General features: G+C 46.5%; 1 protein-coding gene across 10 annotated transcripts in view; it reads right to left on the reverse strand.

Moving 5' to 3' along the window:
* Osbpl1a (oxysterol binding protein like 1A) overlaps nt 1–23,970 on the reverse strand; it is a 187,676-nt gene that overhangs the window by 13,431 nt on the left and 150,275 nt on the right. For all 10 annotated transcript variants that reach the window (XM_028876667.2, XM_028876666.2, XM_037196958.1 and 7 more), the window contains 3 exons: nt 17,281–17,356; nt 2,522–2,656; nt 529–626 (listed from right to left, as the gene is read on the reverse strand). In XM_028876667.2, the coding sequence (XP_028732500.1) occupies nt 529–626; nt 2,522–2,656; nt 17,281–17,356 (309 nt within the window). The remainder of the gene's footprint in view (nt 1–528; nt 627–2,521; nt 2,657–17,280; nt 17,357–23,970) is intronic.

Below are 23,970 nucleotides of genomic sequence, written 5' to 3' on the forward strand. Positions count from 1 at the left end.
TTAGTGATTGATGGGGGAGTGCCCAGCCCATTGTGGGTGGTACCATCCCTGGGCTGTGATCTTGGGTTCCACAAGAAAGCAGGCTGAGCAAGCCTGTGAAGAGCAGCCCTCCATGGCCTCGGCAGCAGCTCCTGCCTCTGGGCTCCTGTCCTGCATGAGTTCCTGTCCTCACTGCTTTGGATGAAGAACTGTGATATGGAATGTGAGTGAAATAAACCCTTTCCTCCCAGAGTTGGTTTTGGTCATGGTGTTTTATCACAGCAACAGAAATTCTAAACCCTGGATCTACCTTAAAAAGGAGGACAGTTAATCCTGGATGGTCAGGAACACTGAAACCTTGCAACTGTTTTTATGGTGGTATATTGCATGTCTACTTTTGTAGACACCGACATCAAAATCACTAATGTGTTCCAGTCACAGATAATTGTTTAGGGAAACTCAAAATACCCATCTTCCTTAATTGAAAAACAAATCTATGTAAGTCATCCACGTTCAACACGCCTTTCCGGATGGAGCCGAAGACCTCACCGGACTAACTCGTAGGTCTCCCCCAGGAGCGGGTTGAAGGGCTTCCCAGTCCGCTCCCACTGCGAAGCCACGGCAGACACAGCAAACGCAGCCACACACTACAACAGAGGAGAGCACCGTGTTAACGCCGGTCACCACCCTCAGGGCCACAGCCGCACAGGCGACAGTGACCGACACAATTATCTCGTGCCTTGATCAGTCTGGGTTTTAACATGGTTTTCTAAGGCTACTGTGGAAGCCTTGCTTAGGACGGCAGTCCCTGATCTCTTCCTGCAGTGCTCCGCTCAGGCCAGGCTCTTATGACAGCCTGTGAGAGATCTCCTTGGGCCAAGGACTTTCAAGACTCTGTAAGCCGGTGACTTCTAATATGCTGAAGTTGTATATGTAAAGGTTCTAATATGTACATTCTAAAAACCTCTATATGTAAAACTTTTTAAAACTTGAAATCCCAGGTGTCTCTCAGTATTTGGGAGGGACTGGGTCTCACCCCCCCCCCCAGGTGTCAGTCTGTGGCTACTCAAGCCTCAAAATGGCACAGCATGTGCTTTTAACTTACACCATCCTCTTGTATAGACTACATACTTTCTAGTTATTTATAGTATCTAACACAATGTAAAAAATGTTATTTCATTCACAGAATGATAGCAAAGAAAAGTCTACATATTCAGTTAAAGGTATAGTTTTATTCTTCACACCGTGCGGATCTGAGGTTAGCTGAATCTCTGAATGTGTAGCCTATGGATACAGAGCACCAGTTATACATTTAGAATTGAGAAAAAGAGATGTAAAACTAAACAATGTAATTGGTGTTAAAGCCAATTTTGTTGACTAGTTTTATGTCAACCTGACAAAGCTAGAGTCATTTGGGAAAAGGGAACCTTAAATGTGAAACTGTCTAGACCAGGCTGTCCTGTGGACAAGTCTGTGGTGCGTGTTCTTGGTTGATGACTGATGTGAGGCCCAGCCTATTGTGGGGGTGCCACCCCTATGCTGTGATCGTAACCTACAAGACAGCAGGCTGATCAAGCCGTGAGGAACAAGGCAGTCAGCAGCACCCTCCACGGCCCCTGCATCAGCTCCTGCTCCAGGTTCCTGCCCTGGCTTCCCTGATATGGAACTGTAAACTGAAATAAACCCTTTTCTCACCAAGATTTTTATGGACACGGTGTTTTATCACAACAATAGAAAGCCTGGATAAGATTCTAAAGAAGTTAAAAACCTACTAAGTGAGGAAAGAACAGAGAGACGCTGCTTTGTCTGAAGAGCACTGTACCTACTGTACTTGACCTGTGTCTCAACATCCATGTACACCACACAAACATCTTTGATTTTGAAAATTACAAAGTTCAACGTCTTCTTACTTGAGTGCTATGAACAGGCATACTGGAGCATACCTCCAGCTTAAACATGTGTTTGCAACTATATTCATCCTTTATGAGAAGATCCTCAATAAAGTTTGAAATAAGAAATGTCGATTTCCTCATCACACATGCTACCTTCTAAACTGAAGACTTGGAAAAAACTTGCAATAGCCAAGTGTGGCTGTGTGACCCCTTCTATGGCTCTTGACATTTCCATCAGTCTTCACTACAGTGATAATCCCAAGAAGATGCCAGGGGGACTGGATGCAAAAAAATTCTTTTTTTTTTTTTTTTTTTTTTTTTTTTTCCAGAGACAGGGTTTCTCTGTGTAGTTTTGGTGCCTGTCCTGGAACTCACTCTGTAGACCAGGCTGGCCTCGAACTCACAGAGATCTGCCTGCCTCTGCCTCCTGAGTGCTGGGATTATGTGCGCCACCACCGCCTGGCTGCAAAAGGCTCTTAAGCTCTGAGAATATCCTACCCAGCTGGACTTGACACCAGTAGACACGTGTGTGAGCATCTATGGCAGTGTCTGCATGTGTGTGACCACGTGTGTTTGTGGGTGGGTTGGGGAGGAGGTGGGAAACAAGTCTCTGAGACTTACACTTCTCCCGAGGATCACTTGCCACATACCTGCATCCTTTCCACAGGATCGGAAAATGAACTGGCTTTGTGGATGAGGTAAGTGTGCTCCATGTATTCAGTTAGCCGTTGCAGGAAGCTCAGAGGTTCATTAAATATGACTGGCATTGTGATCTTAGACAGTTCCTATTAGGAAGAAACCAACTGTTAGACCAGTGCTATACCCAGCGAGTGTGGCTGCTGCTGCTTTATGTAACGTGTTCCTGAAAAAGAAGCAAGAGAAAAGTCCAACTCAAGAATTAAACCTTAATTAAAACCAGCTCAGCTTCATAAATCTTTACAAGTATCTGATAGTATGTATCTAGCAATACAAGAAAACACGGACCAATCATTCTTCCTGGCTGCACAGAACGCCCAATATAATGTAAGCATGAGTCGATGGCAGTGATAACTCTACCTCAGACCAGCCCTGGAAGTGGTTAACAGTGACGAAGACACAACACCATCTTCACACTGGTGTCGGAAGCTCACAGGGGACAGAGGTGGCTCTGGCACACAGGGTTATGGCATAAGCAAACAAAACGCAGTCAGAAACTGCCAGGAAGCCACTAACAAGCAACGCTCCACTTTAAGCAACCAACCAAGTCTGTTTTCTTGTCTCTCTCTGCAAATCTCCCCTCCAACCCTTCTCACGGATACTGACCAGCTGAGGCCTCGGGTTGAGTCATGTATCACTGGTCGCTCAAATAAACCCATGCTGATCACAATACACCTAAGTTCATCTTACAAAAACCCAACTTATTAGTAGATGTATTTATCATGTGGGGATGTGTATACAGATGTGCGTGTACCACAGGGCACATGAGGAGGTAGAAGTCAGTTCTCTCCACCCGCCATGTGGGTCCTGGGAGCAACAGGTTGTCATGCTTCACAGCAGGCACCCTAACCCAGCAAGCCCTTAGCTGGCTCTCATTCATCTTGTACCAGTGGACTGAGGATCAGTCATACACCACTTTTGTGGGCAATCTCTAAAAGAAATTCGAGGTTATTTTTGGCTGACGCTGTGCTTTTCTGAGCATAAGTATGGGTGACTTCAGAAGGTTATCCTTGTTTAACAAGTAAAATGATATTATCCCCCTCTGCCAACTCACACACTGGACAAGGCTCTCTGACATGGAAATGCCACCTTTCAACTCTGTTTCCCATGTACTGCCAGCAAGGGCCATCATAGGTACTTTTAAAAAAATGTCATTAAGTAACAAACTCCTCTTGGTATTCTAGAATGTTTCCCTTGGAAATCTAGCTACTATCACCTGGCCAGGTGGACAGTCCTAGGTGCAATCCAGGATGAGTGTCACCAGACTCAACTCTAACTCGTCCTTACATCTGCTTCTCACTGGCTTGCACAATTAAAATTACATGCAGCCTTCACAAAACTGCCACCAAATGCATTTAAAAACAACCAGAAAATGTAGAATACGCAAGCAGCAGCTCAACATATTAAAGAGCATGTTCTTGCTGCCTCACTAGGGAGAAGAGGAAGAAAGGGAATCTGTACAGAAAAAGAAAAGAAGGTTCAGCCAAGATCTCATTAAACCCAGAGTCGCTGTTGGGGTAAGTCACAGATAGTGGGACTACCAAGGCTCATTTCAATTAAGAAGTTCCAGGCTTCTCTTCCACTTGGAAATGTACTTTACTTTTTCCTTCCTTCCTTCCTTCCTTCCTTCCTTCCTTCCTTCCTTCCTTCCTTCCTTCCTTCCTTCCTTCCTTCCTTCCTTCTTCCTCCTTCCTCCTTCCTTCCTCTCCTCCTCCCTCCATCCCTCCCTCCCCTCTGTCTTTCATGAATGAGTGCTCTATTTACACATATAACTTGATGCTGGAAGAGGGTGTCAGATCTCATTACAGATGGTTGTGAGCCACCATGTGGTTGCTGGGAATTGAACACTGGGCCTCTGTAAGAGCAGCCAGTGCTCTTGACTGCTGAGCCATCTTTCCAGCCCCCTGTACTTTACTTTTTTCTTTTTTTCAAGGCATGATACACAGTATTCTTGGTGTAAAGTAAACTAAGGGCTGGTGGAACGGCTCAGTGGGTAGTTAAGAGCACTTGCCACTCAAGTACCAAGACCTGAGTGCAAATCCTGAGCACCCATGTAAAAAGCAGATGTGGCCAGGCACGTCTGTAACCCTAGTGCTGTGGAGATAAGGAGACAGAGGGCCTTGATGGCATGCCAAGCCAAGCGTCCACTCCTGCTGGAGTGGCCAGACCTTCGGCATCCAAGGCGCCAAAGGAAGTGCACAGCTTCCCTTCGCTCAGCCAGGTCACTCTCTCTCAACAAGTCCTAACTAAGCACTCTGAAAAAAAAAAAAAAAAAAAAAAAAAAAAAAAAAAAAAAACAAGTCCTTAACTGAGCACCTCTGGGGCCGCACTCTCTCAGGCACTGAACCAAAAGTGTCATGCGACCACTCCTAACCTCGCTCTCATCACTACACTTCCCTAACAGATGTCCAGGCCCAGTTCCGGTTTGTCCTCCTTAGGCATCCCAGTGCTCACCCATTTTCTGTTCCTTCAGGAGTGTGACCATCCAAAGCTCACAATTTAACATTTGATCATGCTAGATTACATTATCCTGTCTTATGAGTACTGATCATCTTACCCATGCTAAGTAATAACAATTTATGTGTGTGTGTGAGTGTGTGTGTGTGTGTATGCACTACATGTACGTCCTGGTGCCTAGAGGTCAGAAGAGGGCACTGAATTCCTTGGAACTGGAGCTATGGATGGTCCATGTAAAACATATGGGTGCTGGTCCTTGAACCTGGGTCTTCTGGAAGAGCAATACACTTAACTGCTGAGCTACCCCTCCAGCCCCAGGAGAGTATTCTATACCCTGGATGTTACCCTCGAGGAGGGTATACTCCAAGTGCCTGTGCCCTGGTGCACTTAGACATCACCATTCTCCTTGACCCAAGTTTATTACTTCTGAGTAGCTGTCACCAGGGAGCATCTCCCCTGCCCTTCACCAGACTACTTAGATTCGTAATGACACACTAGTTAACAGGCTATGCAGAGTGGGAGAGGATTACATTAGAAAGAAAAGAAAAGGAGCAAGGGACTCTGAGGGACACCAGTCAGAGTACACTCCACAGATAGACCAACAGAGGGACTTTGACAACTCTTAAAACTTCAACAATTTTTATACAAACCTAAAACTGTTCTAAAAACATAAGGTTTGAAGAGCAAAGTTTGATTAATCATATTTAAGGAAATTACCTTTCTGGTTTTCTTTGATAGAAAACACATAGTTACCATCACCTATAATAAGAGTATGCTGTCCCCAATGGAAGAATAGGCATTATAGAAAATATCAGACCGTTAATTAATAACATTATTGTTATTTTAGATTTATATCACTTTGAGTAGTTGTCAATTATTTATGTTTCAAAAGTTGTTATGATTGTTTTTCTCGCTTAAAAAAATATCCAAGCCTGAAAAATCAAGTCACAAAACAACATAAAAAGAAACATATTTTGTGGTGGCACATGCCTTTTAATTTTAGTACTCATGAGGCAGAGGCAAGTGGATCTCTGTGAGTTCAAGTCCAGCCTGGTCTACAAATTGGATTTCAGGACAGCCAGAGCTGTTACACAGAGAAACTCTGTCTTAAAACAACAACAAAAACAAAACCCCAAACCATAATTTAATTTTGTTACATATATATTTGCACAGAAACATACTACAAGATGGGAACAACAAGAAGAGATAGCAATGGTTATCTTCAGTTGGTAATGTGGGAATCTTATATGTCTTTTGTCCATATGGAAATAATATAAATTTATTTGAATTTTTACATTGAAAATATATTTTACTCACATAAAATTATACATTGAAATACAAATATACAAATATAAACATACAATTAAACAGCAGTTATTCTATATTGAATATAATTAAGTGAAAATAAATATTAATAAAAACAGAACATATAAGATCACATATAAAATTATGAAACAAACCTAATGAATATAAGTGCTAATGGTATATTTTAATATGTATAGTATGCCTTTTTCTTATATGTACATGTATTGTTTTGCCTGCATGTATGTGTGTGTACCACATGCATTCCTGGGGCCCAGAGAGCCAGACGAGGACATCAGATCCTCTGGAACTGGAGCCACCATGAGGGTACTAGGAACCAAACTCAGGTCCTCTGCAAGAGCAGCCAGTGCTCTCTCTCAACTGCTGAGCCACCTCTCCAGCCCCAAGAATATTTTTTCCCCACTCAAGCTTTCTCTGTGGTAGCAGGCTACATCCGTTTATTTATTCATTTTACTCATGGAATGTTAGCACACATTACTTTCTTTGTGTTTTTGTGTATAACCTTTGACACAACCTTGCTTCCACACAACTTTGCAGAAAGCAGAGACACTGTACACGTTTCTGCTAAACTGTAAAAGCTGGCATTTATTGCTTGCTTAGTGCTCACATTTCCTAAAATGAATACATATTGCTCTTCTCATCAGGAGTAAAACAAGAGATGTGGTAAACAGAGATCATGAATCTGAGCGAGAACAAGGGGTGGGGGGCTCAAGGGAGGGGCTGCAGGAAAGGGAAGGGGAAACCATATAATTATATTTTAATTTCAAAAAATAAAAACTATATACCTACCAAGTGCAAAGGAAAGGGGACAGAAGCTAATGACGTCGTACCCCAGAGGTTGGCCTGCCTGACAACGCTCACGGGCATCATTTATGCCCGCGACAACGTGGAGAAGAGAGAGCAGCAATTGCACTCGGGCAGTCCACTCCTCCATTCAGAGACCCACGCGGGGCGGAAGAGTGGGCTCTGAACACGCAGAGTGGGGCTGTCAGAGCCCAGGGCAGCTGCAGCTGCTTTGAATGGTTTTGCAAGAAGAGTTGTGTGATGGGTGGTGGTGAAGAGAGCACAGCACCGTGTCTGTCCTTAATGCCACTTAAAGAGGGTCAAGGTAATGCCGGGAGATGACCGGGTGGTTATGTACATGTTGTTCAATCATGAGGACTGCAGTTCAGACCCCAACACCCTAAAACAAGCAGCGTCCCACAAATGCACATGTGCACACACACACAGATCAACAGAGATCCACAAATGCATGTGTGTGCATACACAGACAATCAACAGAGTCCCACAAATGCACATGTGCACACACACAGATAAACAACAGAGTCCCACAAATGCACATGTGCACACACACAGATAAACAACAGAGTCCCACAAATGCACATGTGCATACACACAGATAAACAACAGAGTCCCACAAATGCACATGTATACACACATATACATAAACTCATATATAAACAAAAACCAAGTGAAGTCCCACAAATGCATACAAATAAACAACAAACAAAATCTTTGGAGAAAACTTAGAAAGAGATGGTAAGATGAGCTGGCTTGGCATAGTAATTCTTGCTCTGCAACCAGAAGGACAAGAGTTCAGATCCCAGCACACAAGCATCAAGTTGGTGTCCTAGAAAATGCCTGTAACACCAGCTCCCCAGGCACAAACACTGGAGGGTCACAGGAGCTGGCTGGCTTCCATCTAGCCAAGAAAAACCTGAGCTCTGGCTTCAGGGCATGAGATTCTTCCCCCAGCATTAAGAGCACAGTGTTAAAAGAAGAATACTAGATGCTCTGTCTGGCTTCTGTACATGTTCACAGATGCACCCCTCCCAACACACACACACACACACACGCACGCACGCACGCACGCACGCACGCACAGGCACACTCATAGAGACAAATAAATGCAAGGTCGTAAACTTCACATTATATGTATTTCCTGTGAGTGAAAAACAATAGGAAAAATTAGTTCCAAGAAAAAAAATCCCCCATTTAGATCACAGGCCTAAACTTTTTCTTCTGTAGCATGAACAAGGCTGACCTTTCATCCTCACAGGGTTTGAAAATATTACATGAACTAATTCATTTAAAATACAACTGGGCCAGACACACCAGGTGAGCCACAAATGGTTAAAAGGAACAGCACCATCACTAGCAATGCACACCGGCTCTCAGACTCCCTGGGGATTCATGCAGGGCGCTGGGAGCCAGCTGCCTGGACAGCAGAGCTCACAGGTAGAAACCTAAAAAGCCTCAGAGGGCAGGAAGGCTTCCAGGCCAGCTGGGATGAACACACAGCAAGGTGCAGGGTGAGCCCCACTCCTAACACAGCAGGGCCTCAGGGCCACTGGAGAGAATTCCATAAGGACGGGCTATTTCCAGGGCAGCTCTCTTCCTGTTTTGTGAAAAACAGATTTATCTTAAAAGAATTGAAAAGATTTATTTAACACAACAACAAAGAATAGCTTTACCTGTAAGTTCAACTCTAGATGCCCCCATCGGAAAAACACTAGACTAGGAATCTTCACTGCATAAAGCAATGTACTGGGCTGGGGCGTGTGTGTGTGTGTGTGTGTGTGTGTGTGTGTGTGTGTGTGTGTGTGTGTGTTAGTGCTTCCCCGGGCGCTGGCTTGTTATTACGAGGAATCCTGGCTTGGTGACATCAACTCTAAATGATGTGTGTGCTGCTGTTTCCTCACGGGTCTCTACAGGCAAAGGCGCAGAAGGAACAGGTGGCCACTGGCCAGGGGGCTGCTCCACACTGCTGCCAACGCTTGACTTGCTTCAAGAGTGGGGTGTGAACTCACAGGCACATGAGTTTACCTCTAGATTAATGGGCAGATTGTGTTCTAGTACTAAAATCTCCCGAAATTCTTAGAAGTTCTTTGAAAAAGCTTGCAATATAGAGTAATTTAAACGCATCTTTATTACAGGAACTCAGAATGTAAACATACAAGAAAATGGAAAGCCAATCATCTTGGCCAAATAAATACAAGATTAAGAAGGAGCTGCATGTGGCGACGCACGCCTTTACCCCCAGCACTTGGGAGGCAGAGGCAGGTGGATCTCTGGGAGTTGAAGGGCAGCCTGGTCCAGGGATACAAAGTGAGACCCTGTCTCAAAAAACCACACATACACACACACACACACACACACACACACACACACACACACACACACACACACACACAGATGATAGATACAAGCACATATAGAGATACAGAGAGAGAGAGAGACAGAGAGAGACAGAGACAGAGACAGAGACAGAGAGAGAGAAAAAACACACGGGAATGCATGCACACAGTCCAGATGCCACAAAAACATCCTTGACCTCTCAAGAGTACACAGCAATCTATTTTAGAGCATGCCAAGCGGCTGCTTTTCTTCCTCCATTGTCTGCAATTAATTAAAAACCATCTTATAGTTGTTTTGGTTTCTAAAACTTACAGTGCCCAAAGTAGATAATAAAAAACAGTGACAAAATATACATTTCCCCTCTGTCCCTTCTAGTCCTTGGTAACTGAAATATACTGTTGCTCCTTTTAATCCAGCAGACCTGAAGGTGGCATCCCCTAGCTATTGTATAAACAAGTTAGCAAGTGTGTGTGCCCCAGTAACGGAAAAATACGTATTCCAAAGTTCAAGCTTCAGGAAGAAACATTAGCTGGAACACTTTTATCGCTGAGCTGCAGTCAGCTGGAAAAATTAAATATTTATTCCAGGCAACTCTACCTTGTGACCTGGATAAAACAAAGTTTAAATTTATCCATGCAAATTAATAGCAAGCAATGATGCAACTGAAGGAACTCCTAATTAGAATTGCTCAGCAGTGGAAAAGTGTAAAGAGAGACAGAAGGAGGGCCATCCAGCACTGAACAAACCACCAGCAAGGCCACGTTTGAGTGTGGCTGAAATGAAAAATACTTTCTAAACATGGAGTAAACCATCTTAGTATGTAAATGTGCAAACAGCCAAGACGTAGGTTATCAAGGGAAAACTTGGGTGTTGGGGTGAGCCTGTCTGCCTGTCACTCAGGCAACCACTCAGGAGCCATGGTATGTATGACCTGAGCACTCCACGGGCTTCTGGGTTCTCCACGAATAGTCCCGGGCTGGCAGCAGTGTGCGCTGTCCTTAGGAGGAGGAAAGATACAAGACGAAGCTGGCCCTGGATCTGTCTTCCACGCCCCCTGTGCTTCCCACAGCTCCAAGGATGGTGGTGATGACACACTGCTCACATGGAAGGCCTGGGAGGGAAACTGCGTGCTCTGATCTGGTGCCAGCGCTCCCGGGTCTAGCAGTGTGTCATCAGGTGAGAGTTGGCACCATGAACACATGATCGGCGGCCCCGGAGGAGCAGCGCTAGAACACGGCACTCTGCAGACAGACTGGCCGCAGAACTGATCCGCACAGACGTGTCAGGGGCACACGGAAGAAACGCACCCAACACAGACACAAGGCGGGAACTGCACGGGCTCCTGAATACCGTCACCAGGAAAACGGGGATGGGGGAGAAGACGCAAGAAAAGCTACGGGAGACAGAAGGGAAAGGGAGTGCTGTGGGCTGGCTGGCAGTGTGAGGAGAAATGGGAAGTGTTCACCACCAGTTTCCAAGCTCCGCTCCTTTTCACTCTCCTCAGCTTGGGAAGCCTGGGCAGCACCAGGCTAAGTTCCCCTGCTGTGCTTATCACTTAAAAAGTGAAAATACACGAGACACACACACTTCCTCCACCCTGAATTGCCGGAATCACCATGATCCCTTCTGTCCTTCACTGCTGCAGGCGCTTTGTTTTGTTTCTTGTTTTTGTGTCTGAAAGTGTGAAAGTCCTCGAGTTACAGTTTAAGGAGCATCGGTCAACCTCTTCACCACCATCCACTGCACACGCTGTGCACCATCATCCACTGCACACCTCTGTCACCACCATCCACTGCACAATCCTGTGCACCACCATCCACTGCACCCACACCCTGTGCACCACCATCCACTGCACACCCTGTGCACCACCATCCACTGCACCCCACACCCTGTGCACCACCATCCACTGCACCCCACACCCTGTGCACCACCATCCACTGCACCCCACCCCCTGTGCACCACCATCCACTGCACCCCACACCCTGTGCACCATCATCCACTGCACCCCACACCCTGTGCACCATCATCCACTGCACCCACACCCTGTGCACCACCATCCACTGCACCCACACCCTGTGCACCATCATCCACTGCACCCCACACCCCTGTGCACCACCATCCACTGCCACTTGCACCCCATCCACGACCCCTGTGCACCATCATCCACTGCACACCACACCCCTGTGCACCACCATCCACTGCACCCCACACCCTGTGCACCACCATCCACTGCACACCCTGTGCACCATCATCCACTGCACACCACACCCCTGTGCACCACCATCCACTGCACCCCACACCCTGTGCACCACCATCCACTGCACCCCACCCCCCTGTGCACCATCATCCACTGCACCCCACACCCTGTGCACCATCATCCACTGCACCCCACACCCTGTGCACCATCATCCACTGTACCCCACACCCTGTTCACCACCATCCACTTCACCCCACACCCTGTGCACCATCATCCACTGCACCCCAACCCCTGTGCACCATCATCCACTGCACCCCACACCCCTGTTCACCACCATCCACTTCACCCCACACCCTGTGCACCATCATCCACTGCACCCCAACCCCTGTTCACCATCATCCACTGCACCCCACACCCCTGTGCACCATCATCCACTGCACTCAACCCCTGTTCACCATCACCAACTGCACTCCACACCCCTGTGCACCATCATCCACTGCACCCCACACCCTGTGCACCACCATCCACTGCACCCCACACCCTGTGCACCACCATCCACTGCACACCACACCCCTGTGCACCATCACCCACTGCACTCCACGCCCCTCAGTTATGGAAGTGTGCACCACCAGAGTGACTTCTGGCCAGTCCCTGCTGGCGACACCCTGATTTGGGATCTTGACGCTGAAGACGGTGGTGGTGTCACGCTGTTTCACCTCTCTGAGCTTTTGTCTGGAGTCAGTGTTAGTAACAGCAGGCGGGGCACAGCTCCCACCTTCCCCAGCTCTCTACCTGTGAGGCAAACGTGTAGTTTTGAGGGAAGTGGTTAGTTATGGGCTGGCTCTGGATTGAGGGCTTGGTCTCTGGCAAGTGAGTACAACCAGCCAGAGGTGACTGGGACGTCACTGATGGATTCCAAACCTGGTGGCAGCACTTGAGAGGTGGGGGATATGACCCTGGATGGGGGAAGCAGGTCACTGGAGGTGTCATTTGAAGGGCGTCTTGTGCCTGGCTCCTTCTCACCTCTCCGTTTTCTGACTGCCCTGGGTAAGCAACCTCCTGACCACTCCCTCAACCACAAGGACACGGCTTCATCTCATGGGTCCAGCCAGCCTTGGACTAAAGCCCTCGAAGAGGAAGGCAAATGCACCTTTTCTGCCTCAGGTTCCTATCAGGTAACTTACACATATTTCAGGGCCCAAAGTCACCCAAAAACATTTTATCCAAAAATGCTGGCAAAAGTATTCTTGGAAGAGGGAAGTTTTCTGAATGTCTTCTAAAGGGCCGGGTACTACTGGGTCAAAGAACTGAGTGAGTGCAGATGTGTGAGCCCAAGAAAGCCTCAGTAATGGTTCCTCCAGACCACGAGGCCTATGGCCACCACAAAAGGGAGCCAAAGCCTCTATAAGTTTTCCTAAGTTCTGTTTTTAAAAAAATAAAGTCCTACTTGATTTGCCAGCTTATAAATCATAACAGATTATTTTTGGTAACACACTCTAATTTTTGGCACACAGCTGAGAAGGGACAAAGAACTGAATGACAATCCTAGATACTAAAAGTCCCACAAACTCCTGCTCCCATCTGTCTGTTAATGTGCAAAGGGTTCTTAATCTTGCGTCTATTAAAGTACCGTAAGTGTACTAAAAATCCCCCCTCGGTTTTGTATGGATGGCCGCTCACCATCATGACTGGGGCAGTTGTGTGACTCTAACTGCAGCAAGGTCATCTCCCTCAGATACAAATAGCGTTCTACATTCTATGTCAGCATTTTAGAAATGTTACACCCATACTGCTGTCACTGATACACTATTTATAATAATGGCACAAAGACACTTTTGGCATTAAAGCTTTACAGTCAAGTTAACATTCACTTTAGACCCATTTTGTGGCAGTAAAATACAAAGTAACCAATAACATACTTTCAGAGACAAAACTTAGTTCAATACAATTCAATTAATTTCTGTGAGAAATAAAGACTAGAAATACCAAGTATAAGGGGAAATGGAATCTTATCTTCTGAACTATTGAACTATTCCAAAGCACCTTGATTATGTACTTAACCAACAGATGATGACAGCAAGCACATCTCTGTGGCAGTGGATTCAACAGAGCCTTCCAGAGTGTTACAGAATTTTCATTTTTAAAAGTCAGCATTCATCAGAGATGGAGGAGGAGTGGATGGGGGGGTGGGGGGGGAGAACGGGAGGAGAGGAGGGAGGGAAACTGTGGTCCGGATGTAAAATGAGTGTAAGAACTCACTAAACACATTTAAAGAGTCAGCATTCATCATGAACCAGAGCGCTGTCATCTCCTACAGTAACTGAGCACTAAGGCCCCGGTGCCGCTGTGAGAGAGGAAGGAATGTGTACAGGGTCAGGGAGGCCATGCCCAGTCCAAGGGCCTCTGCCGCCTCCACGTGCTGCTTTGTGAGGGCTGTAAGCAGGCATCCCAACTGAACCTACACATGGTCCTCCTGACAAAGCCCCAGCAGCAGGACAGGAGAAGGGGACAGGCTTAAGGAAACCCTGGAGAAAAGACAACAGACAAGTGCCGGGAAGCTGGTCCATGCTTAATGAAATCACAAAGAGATGCATATCGGATTCTAGTTATATAAAGTGTTTATTTCATGGAAGGTAACCTGATATTTGGTAACAAAAGCCTGTCTGAGACAAAACGGGAGAGGAGGGCTCCACAGGCGTGAGAAATGTGAGATTCTGTCACTTTAGACACAAAGAAAACGTGGTGTACTCGGGGCGGAGCGGGGAAGAGAAGTGAGCTCTGCTCGAGAGTTAGATCACCTAGCTAGCTACAGGGAACTGAACTGAGAACACCGGGACCTTCCTTACTGGTCACAAATTAGACCCCCACCATCCCTAGCAGACACATTTCTCCTATGAGTCTTATTTTATTTTTTGAGACAGGGTCTCACAGTGTAGCCCTGGCTGTCCTGGAACTCACTATTTAGACCAGGCTGGACTCCAACTCACAGAGGTCTGTCTACCTCTGCCTCCTGTGAGTTCTAGAAGTCATATTTCTAATTACACCACATCTCACTGTATCAGCATGCCATTACCTAGGAAAGAATTCAGATCAGTGTTCAGCTGTGAGCATCTGAGGCCAGGGGCGCTCACACACTGTTAGTCTGGACCAGTGCTCACAGACAGTGTAAATAGGTCAGACAGGATTCAGAGTCACATTTTCTCTGCTATTTTTAAAAATTCTAATTCAAGCACGGTGGTGAATGTTTGTAATCCCAGTACTTGGGAGGCAGAGGCAGGAGGATTGGAGTTCAAAGCCAGTAGGTTACATACCAAGGTCCTACGAAATCAACCAACCAAGCAAAATCTTCCTACCAAATTAAGAGAGCACACAACGCTCAGAGAAGAAATATGATAGCTGAAGGCATGCACGAGGGGTTTCAAACTCTGATACTGTAACAGAATCATGGGCGTGAAGTAAAGGCGCTTTTTTAAAAAATTCTTTAAGGGTATCAAAACATATGAATGCTACTATTTTCTAAGTCTTGACTTATTTTGGGGGGGCAGGGTGAAACAATTAATATATTAGAGTGAGTCATACAAAACCCACAATTTTTACTATGGTGATACCGTTTGCACTACTCTGCCAGGATATCTTCATTTCTACCTCTATTGATGCCCAGCACTTACACCTTCTGACTCTTCCTGCTGCCGAGGAGAGGCAATCCTTCCCTAGTCACACCTAAAGAACAGTCCAGATGCCAGTGACGTCCCTTACACTCACACTGATAAATCCACACCCCCAGCAGGGCCACCTGCAAAGACATCACTTCCTTGCAGCTCCCTGTTCACGCTTCAATCAGCCAGGTCTCCAGACAGGTTTCAAAACACCTGTGGAGCTCCGCCAAGCCACACAGCTGTCAGTATCTGTTTCATTTTATTTATGATGCATCCAAGTGTTTATTTGCACACATAGCTTTGTACCTAAAAATAAAAGCATAGCCATGTTCTTGAGAGAATGAAGACAGGCTTGGTTCAACATGACACCATCTCCTAATTTAGGAACTTGCTAAAGAGTCATATTGGTTACCTCTGCAAACATTTACCACACAATGACACTACCATGTCACCTGACATCTGCTGAGACAGGAGACAGGCTTATACAAGAGACATACAAAAAGCTTTACTTCTCATAATGTTCAGGAAGACCAACTACACACGACTGTGTTCATACAAACTCCTGTCCCTCAGTCTTAAGGCAGATGAGGCATTGATTTTACAGGAGCAGAGAGCTTTGGTTTATTAACAAGTTATGAAATCAATGTAATGAATTGAAATCAGTATTGCTTTAATATAAAAAATCACTGTGGTAATGATAATCATTCTCTTGTGAAATTGTTTTTCACTTTAGGAGCACACGTACATTCACAGCTACATGCCAGACGACAAAGATAAATACATCTATCGAAGGTCTGAAAAACACTGACTCCACAGAAAACAAGTGCTTGTCTTCCTTCAACTCTCAGTTATAAAGAGAGCATTAGAGGCAGTAACAAGTGACTTGTATCAGCCCACAGCTTGGAGGGTGTATAATCATCACCTCACGTAAGTACATGTCTGCCATCTTGAATCCTAATATGACTGAAGGACGTTTAAAGCCCCCCACTCTGCTGGTATGACTGCTGATGTGAGGACGATTATGCAGTGAGCACCATGCTAATCTAGCAGATATCTAGACATTTTATATGAACTACTGATCTTTGCACACATCTCTGAAGTAGGAGCTAGTGCCCAGATCTGAAGCAGGAGGCAGCTGGGCCCAGGAAAGCATAGCATCCTGTGCAGTCTCACAGTAAGGAGTGGCAGGGCTTCCCAAAGCTCGGCTGAATCATTCTCTGCAAGGACTCGGAAGACTGGTTTAAACTGGATGTTCCTGGGATGAGCTCCTTGGAGGGGGCACTGAGGAAGTTAGTACCTAACCTCAGAGCAAAGGAACACTAGGAGGGTGGGCAGAGCGGTTGAACACACTAAATGCAGCATCCCCTCAGGCTGAGTCCTTGGCACCTCGGGATCCATGTTATTCAATTATCATTATTCTTGTTGGTCAAAGTTCACACTAGGAAGAGACTTCTAGGCTAGCATTGGGTGGCAGAAGTGACCGGTAAGAGGAAAGTTGCCATTGCCCCCCCCAGGTTAGACCCCCTCCCACCCCCACACCCCGTCAATGCAGCAGAGGCAGGATCCACATATCCACTACAGCACACTGGCAGAGACACAGCAGGGAAGCTGGTTCTGCCAGAAGCACAAAGCAAGAGTCTACACAGTGGACCTGCTCTTGGAGAGAGACTCTGAGGGGACGTGTGAGGAAATACAGATTCGGTGTGCTGCAAAAGAAAAGCATGGCCTTGTTTTCCCAGGAAAGTCACATTAAAGCCACTTTACGTAGTACAGAAAGAGATCCAGATTCTTCCAGAAAAGCCTAATGGAAGGCTGAATTTCTTACTCTCCTGGGTATTTTGACAACTGTTAGGCCACACTTCCATGTTATCTTTCCAGACCCCCTTGCTAAGGATATGCAACAGGCAGCCACTCAACGCTGAGGAAACAGAAGCTGACTCACCATCCCAATGCATTTTCTGAGGATGCTCCAGATGCTGAAGTCGTTTCTCGAGAACATGGGCGAAGGCAGGCTTGTTCTGGAAAAAAAATTTAAAAAGTGGTTAATTTTAATACCGGTAACACTGGAAAGAAAAAGATGTTGTCACTGACCTGAGCATAGGCCCACACATACAGAGACATTGTAAAAGTGTGCATTGTCACAGACGGGGCACAGCAGGGTCACGCCCATTCTCTGCTGTTTTGACCCCTGGTAAGTTGTGTGCAGATAAACCGGCCCTTTGTTTTCAGCACCGCAGGGAATGTCATTCCCTCACCTCCTGGGCCCCCAAGGCCAGATCACCTCACCTCTAAGGAACCCCTTATGTCCTTTGTGTGCTGGCATATCTACTTCTGTTACCTGACTCAAACCTCACCGCCATACTGCCATCTAACAAACCACCACACTCTAACTGCTGGACACAACATGCCAAACTAGATCTCCGAAAACTACTGGGAAAATGCAAACAAATGACCAAAATGGAAGGAAAGCCGAGGCCCTGTATTACACACACCAACTCCCCTAAGGCACTGACATGGAAAGAGCCCCTATGGACTGGAAGACTTTAAAAAGTCAACCTTGGCAGAGGAGCGTTTTCAAGGCCTCTGCAGAGCTCTGGAAGCAGCAAGATGGACAGTGCTGTCCATAGCAAGGGCCTCCAGCTTGGAGTTCAGGCATTCAGAAGCCAGGCCTGGTAGGCAGGGGTCCAAACCCACCCACTCGGATCAGAAGAGCGGTCCTGCGGTGGGGGAGGACAAGGGTCAGCCAGCCCAGCTGTCTATAGCAGGTGTTTCCTAGTTGCCTTCTGAGAGACATTTCCCTATAACGATCAAAGTACTGGAACCCACGCTTATATTCCGAGCACTGAGACCGTGAGGCAAGAGGATAATGAGCAGAGAGGTAATTTTGTCTCCAAAAACAAAGCAAGGGGCTGGAGAGAAGGCTCGGCAGTAAAGAGCACTGGCTGCTCTTCCAGAGGACCTGCCTTCCACTGCCAGTACCCACATGGTGGCTCACAACCACCCTGACTCCAGTTCTAAGGGATCCGACACCCTCTTCTGGCCTCTGCAGGCACCAGGCACGCATGTGGGGCACTGACATGCATTCAGGCAAAACACCCATGCATAGGAAATAAATTTAAAGAGAAAACCACAGCTACCAACAACAACAACAAAATACTCAACAAAACCATTATGCTCTAAAGAACTCCTACATCAATTTGAATTGTAATGGGATTTTCAGTTTTAAGCAAATACTACTTCAAAACCTTCATGGTGAAATTCTTCCAGCTCTTTCTTGTTGGGAACACACGCTGCTCACTGGGCAGTCATCGATCAGCCAATATTCTAGAGCAGTGGCCACAGCCAGTATTTAAGCTACAGCCCCCATTCTCCAAGACTACCAATCTCTGTGACATGGACAACACATCCTGGGGCGCAGACCCCTAGCACTGTCCGCCACAGAATTCATAATACAGCGTTAGTCATGTACACAAGCAACGGCTTCCCTCTCCTGTCCATCAAACAGGTTATTTGAAGTGTAGTGATGCCTTGTCAGTTGTAATCCTGAGGTATGCTTCATACAGACTGGGGGAGGGCTGGGATCACCCCCAACAAGTGTTGACATTAAATGTACAGGTATGTCCCACTGTTCTGACTAAAGACAAGAGCAGAGGCAAGAAAGACCACACATGCTTTGGGGTTGTGTTTGTGGCAGATTTGCTATGTAGCCAAGGCTGGCTTCAAACTCTGTGTAAAGATCCTGGCTAGCCTCAAACTCTCCACCTTTCTGCCTCTGCCTCTGTAGTGTAGTGTGTATCACCACCTCTCAGAGGCATTTTTAAAAACAGAAGACGATAAGGACCTCGAATTTGGTACTAACCATTTAGAAAGTGCCACAGTCTCGCCACAGGGAGTCCCACTTGGAATACCCTCCACTTTCCTTTTGTGGTTAGTTGACAAAAATGTGTTAATTACTCACTTATGAGGAATCCAAATTAGCAACGATATTTAATCCAAACAAAACTAGAAAGCAGAGGTGGAAGGTGTAGTGGGTAGCCATTCCAGCTTTGATCTGGAAGTACCACCTCCACTGAGGCTTCGGTAACTGTCACGCCTACAAGGAGGGGCCGAGAGAGGACCCTGAAGACCGAGATCCAGATGTGCCGCCTCTCTTGGTTCCTGGACCCTGGACGCTGGAGATAGATTGAGCAGAGTTCTCCAGAGAACACCGCCGGACTGCGCTGTGTCTTTCCCAGACCCTGCAACCTACCTATCCCTTCATTTGTAAGTTACGCCACTAAATGAACCTCCCTTTTAACTACGTGGAGTGGCCTTAATAATTTCACCAATAGGAAGGAATTCTGAATGGTAAACACTTACTATACAGACTGTTGCTTTCTTACGTGAGACACGTAGAGCCAGGTGCAAACCTTATCAAGCCCACACTGTGCTGTGAACTGGTCAGAAACTCTGAGAGAAATACTGGCCTACCGGAATACATGCTGTGCAGAAGCCTTGGTGTAAAGTGACCTCAGAGTTGTCGACCATGATCTGAGGCTGCCGGGCTGCCAGGACGACAGGTGCAGTGGCAGCCTGTGCAAGGGGGCACCCGGCCAAACAGCCCCGAGAGCCACACAGACTGGGACCCAGATCCGGCGTCATTCTCAAGTCTCCTTCATCCCATATGCAGGAGGACTGGTCAGAGCCCAGGAAAACTGTCTAGAAAACACGTGTGACCAACAGCAGAGGAAGTATGTATTCTGGAAGAACACGGAAGGTAGGAATTGGGACAGTAATCGCAGCAGGGGTTGGAAGCGCAGCACATCGGGTGACTGGTGTAAAAACCCCGACTAGCCTACCTTCCCTGAACCTGTCTCCATCACCTCCTCCACAGCACTGATGAGGTGACACCTGTATAATCCCTGTTTATCCGTGACTGTGACCCAATCAGTATGAAAGTTCCCAGGAGTTGGGTTTCAGTCACTGCTATGGTAGCCATCTAATACAGTGCCTAGCACAGCAGAAGTGCCTGGTGAATAAACTCTGGATTGGAGAAGTCTGTTAGCAGACACTTCTCTTCCAGAAAGTGTCTAGGTTTCTGTGTACCCAAGACAACAGGAATGAACTACAGGGGCGAGGGGAAGTGGGGCAGCTGACCTGAAGGGGAGGCAGTCTGTCCATCTGAGGAAGGGTTCCTGGCAGGGCTGCATCAGGCACAGCACAGAAAGCTGATCTGCATCAAGTGAGCCAGGTGTGCTGTGCCGCTGGACAGACTGCAGAGAAAGGACTGACCCCATAGGGTTACCTGCCCGATGTCGGTCATGCCATGTGTGCGGCCGTCCTGCTAGATGAACACAGAGACAACAGTACGCAGAACTTCAAATGGAGCAAGATCCAGGCTGACAAGTCCAAAGGAAAGAAGCAAACTAATTTTGGTCATTGTGGGGGTAGGGAGACTATGAAATGCTCCTGGGACCTCTTGTGCCCAACACCTGCCTCCCAGCCAGCAGCTTACTCTGGAAATGGAAGAGGAAGAGCTTTGTTGGAGGAAAAAGGCAGTGGGACATGCTTTTGAAGGCTACAACATCGGGTCCCCAGTCCCGTCCCGAGTCTCCTACCACCAGGAAAGACCCATAATCAAGGGCGCCAAGGACCAAGGGCCAAAGACTGGGTCCGATGGAACTAAGAACCAAATAAACCTTTCCTCAGTTTTATTTAAAACTTCTTAAAATTTATTCATTGATAATGACATACACATATACAAAGTATTTTGATCAATATTCACCCTCCAACTCCTCTGGGAATACACCTACCATGTTCTCCCTCCCAACTTCATGCCTCCCTCCAAATAATCCCAAATCCAAAAACAGTGCTACCCAAATATGCATGTGTGTAAGCATGGGGTCACCCCTGGAGAGAACCGACTCTCTCCCCTCAGTGGCCATCAGCTACCGAGAGCTCTTCGGGTGTGGTGGGCTGCAGTGAGCCTGTCTCCACCCGTGAATGAAGGCCAGGGGCTTGGCCTTGTGAGGTCTTGCCAGGGATTCTGACACTGCAGTGAGGAAGTTGACGCTGTAACAAAGTGTGACCGCTAAATACTAGCATTTTAACATGTGTCAATGCACACAATTCACATACCGTCCTTAAGATGTGGTGCATTTCACACTCACAGAACATCAACTTTACTATCAGGCCCAAGTGAAATGTAGCTAGAAGGAAGCAAGGGTATGTAGTGGAGAAGGCTGGCTGCTTCTCTGTGGAGTTCGCTAGTGAGAATGGAATGAAGCCCGTCCGTGCCTCAGCCACAGGAGTCACATTCATCAGCACAAAAGCCACCTGGGCACAGCCGCTGTCATACCAGCCGTCACTTACTAGGATTGTGCTGGAAGACAAACTGCTCAAGAGTCCCAAGTCAATGAGAACGAAACCAGCTCACAACTTGCTCAAGAAAATGCTCAACCTGCAGTGCCAAAGCCACGAGGGAAGGAGGAGAGTAAAGAAATAGACGTAGGTAGATTAAGTTAAAAATATTTGTATTGAGAAGGACATGCTTATGTACTTTAAACTTTGTATCAGGAGACAAGAAAAAAGAGAGTAGTGCTGTGTAGTGGTGGTGGTGGTAGCTCAAGGCTGGAGTCAGAATGGCTCAGGAGTGAGCACAGACAGGCTATTCTCCTCCCTGAGTCCAGCTGAGGTCATTATCCCAGAGTCTAAGAAGAAAACACCCTGTACCAGGGGCTGACAGTGTTCTCCCGGCTCAGTTCTGGACCACACAGATGACATTATTACTGTCTGCACAACAACACAGTATGTGGATTCTGAAGGAGACGTCTCCTCTCTTGTCTTATCTTTGGGATGGGACCGTGGCTACTTGTCCCACCATGATCCCCTGCTCCACACTCTGCAGGCAGAGTCCAAAGTAAACCTCGTGAACTCTGACTCAGTAATGCTAGCCTCAAAAATCTGTAGGAAAAACTGGGCCAGGGTCTGCAAATCACCTCCCATCTCCAGGCTCTGATCCATACTTGAACAGCCAAAACCCTAAGAGAAATTCCACAAGTCAGGCCTCAAAAACTCACAAACCCAAAGGTTCATCTGTTTGCAGACACCCCTACTGGCCTTCTGTTTGTGTTCCATGGATCACTAAATTAAGCACACAGCATCACTTGCTCACAGAGACCCTTGGTCAAGATGATGATGATAATAATAAAACAGGAGAGGCAAAATCAACCTTTGACTAGAAGAGGGGCACTGGGAGTGTCATCTATTCAAATGCATCCCCGAGTCCCCAGGGGGCACCATGAACACATCTGTGTTATGAGTATGGCCACAAAATTCTGAAATGTCAGCGCACTGTGACGAGAGGTTTTTTCAATAGAGTGTATGAAAGCACACCTGGGATGGAACCACTTCCATAGCAGTCTTGCTACTGGCTCACTCAGAGCTTTAGCAGATCTCCTAATTCAAGAGCAAAGGGTTGTACAGTTCATCTTATTTGTCAGTCAGATAAACACTAAGAAAAATAATGCCCAGCACAATCAGAGCCTCTGAGGAGCAAGGCTCAGGTTCTAATGTATAGATCAGCCTTAATGACTTTTCCAAACTCCTTGCTATGTTTATAAAGCACAAACTCACTTCTACAGCACTCACTGGAGTGTCATTGCACTACACTGCCTTTGCCCTTCGATAGGGCAAACACTTGGGTCATCGCCTACACGCGAGGTGATTCTATTCTCTACTATGACTTGTAAAGTAAAATCTATCCCCAAACTACATATATGACCATTACAATGAGCATGTAAAACAAACAGCCATCTCTCAGTACGGTCAAAACATAAGATAAAACCGTGACGGCCCCGGCGGTGGGCAGAAGTGGTGCCAAATCACTGAACTCACACACGAGTCAATACCACTCTTGATTTTCAGGAATAGAATTCTGTATCAAACCCAAAACATACACAATACAACGATCTTCAAGAACAGACCAAGAGGCTGCCCTGTCTGCTGGTAGCCAATAGACACGTCAGAGGAGCAGCAGGCGGCAACTGAGGTTCGAGATGTCAGTCCACCAGGAGAAGAATCTCTGACGGATCAATCTTGTATTAGGCAAGGCCACAAGACTAAAGACTCTGAAATACTTTTTGCTTCTGCTGTACTTTTACATGCCTTTCTCTGGTATCTGATACTATGTATTTTTAAGTGGGAAGTCCTCTGCTACCTGTATTGTAGTGTGTTTATCTCATTAATACATCTCACTGAGCATTTATATCTGTGGATTGTACAAAAAGATGAATCCTCCTTAAGCTATATAATCTTGATGAATAGAAATAATATTAGGGTATTGTTCCACGAGAACTGAGAGACAATTAGGGCCTGTTTTATATCACAGCTCAGGTTAACATAGGAAAACAGCTGACTTTCCCCAGCTGTCAAGACAACTGTATACCACTAGTTGATTAAAGCTTCAAAGTAGCTTTAGATTAGACCAGGTGCTTTGCTAATGTTCCCCCCGCCCCCCCCACCCCAGGAAAAGCAGTCCAGTTCACAAGGACATATAGCCAGCTGTCTGATTTGTTGAACCAGGATAAAAAGTGCAAAGCCACCTAATTGGTATGCCAGCTTCTCTTGCTTCGTCTGGCTGATAACATAGGAC

Source organism: Peromyscus leucopus, chromosome 19 (genome assembly GCF_004664715.2).
Source record: "Peromyscus leucopus breed LL Stock chromosome 19, UCI_PerLeu_2.1, whole genome shotgun sequence".
In the NCBI taxonomy this organism is placed as follows: Eukaryota; Metazoa; Chordata; class Mammalia; order Rodentia; family Cricetidae; genus Peromyscus; species Peromyscus leucopus.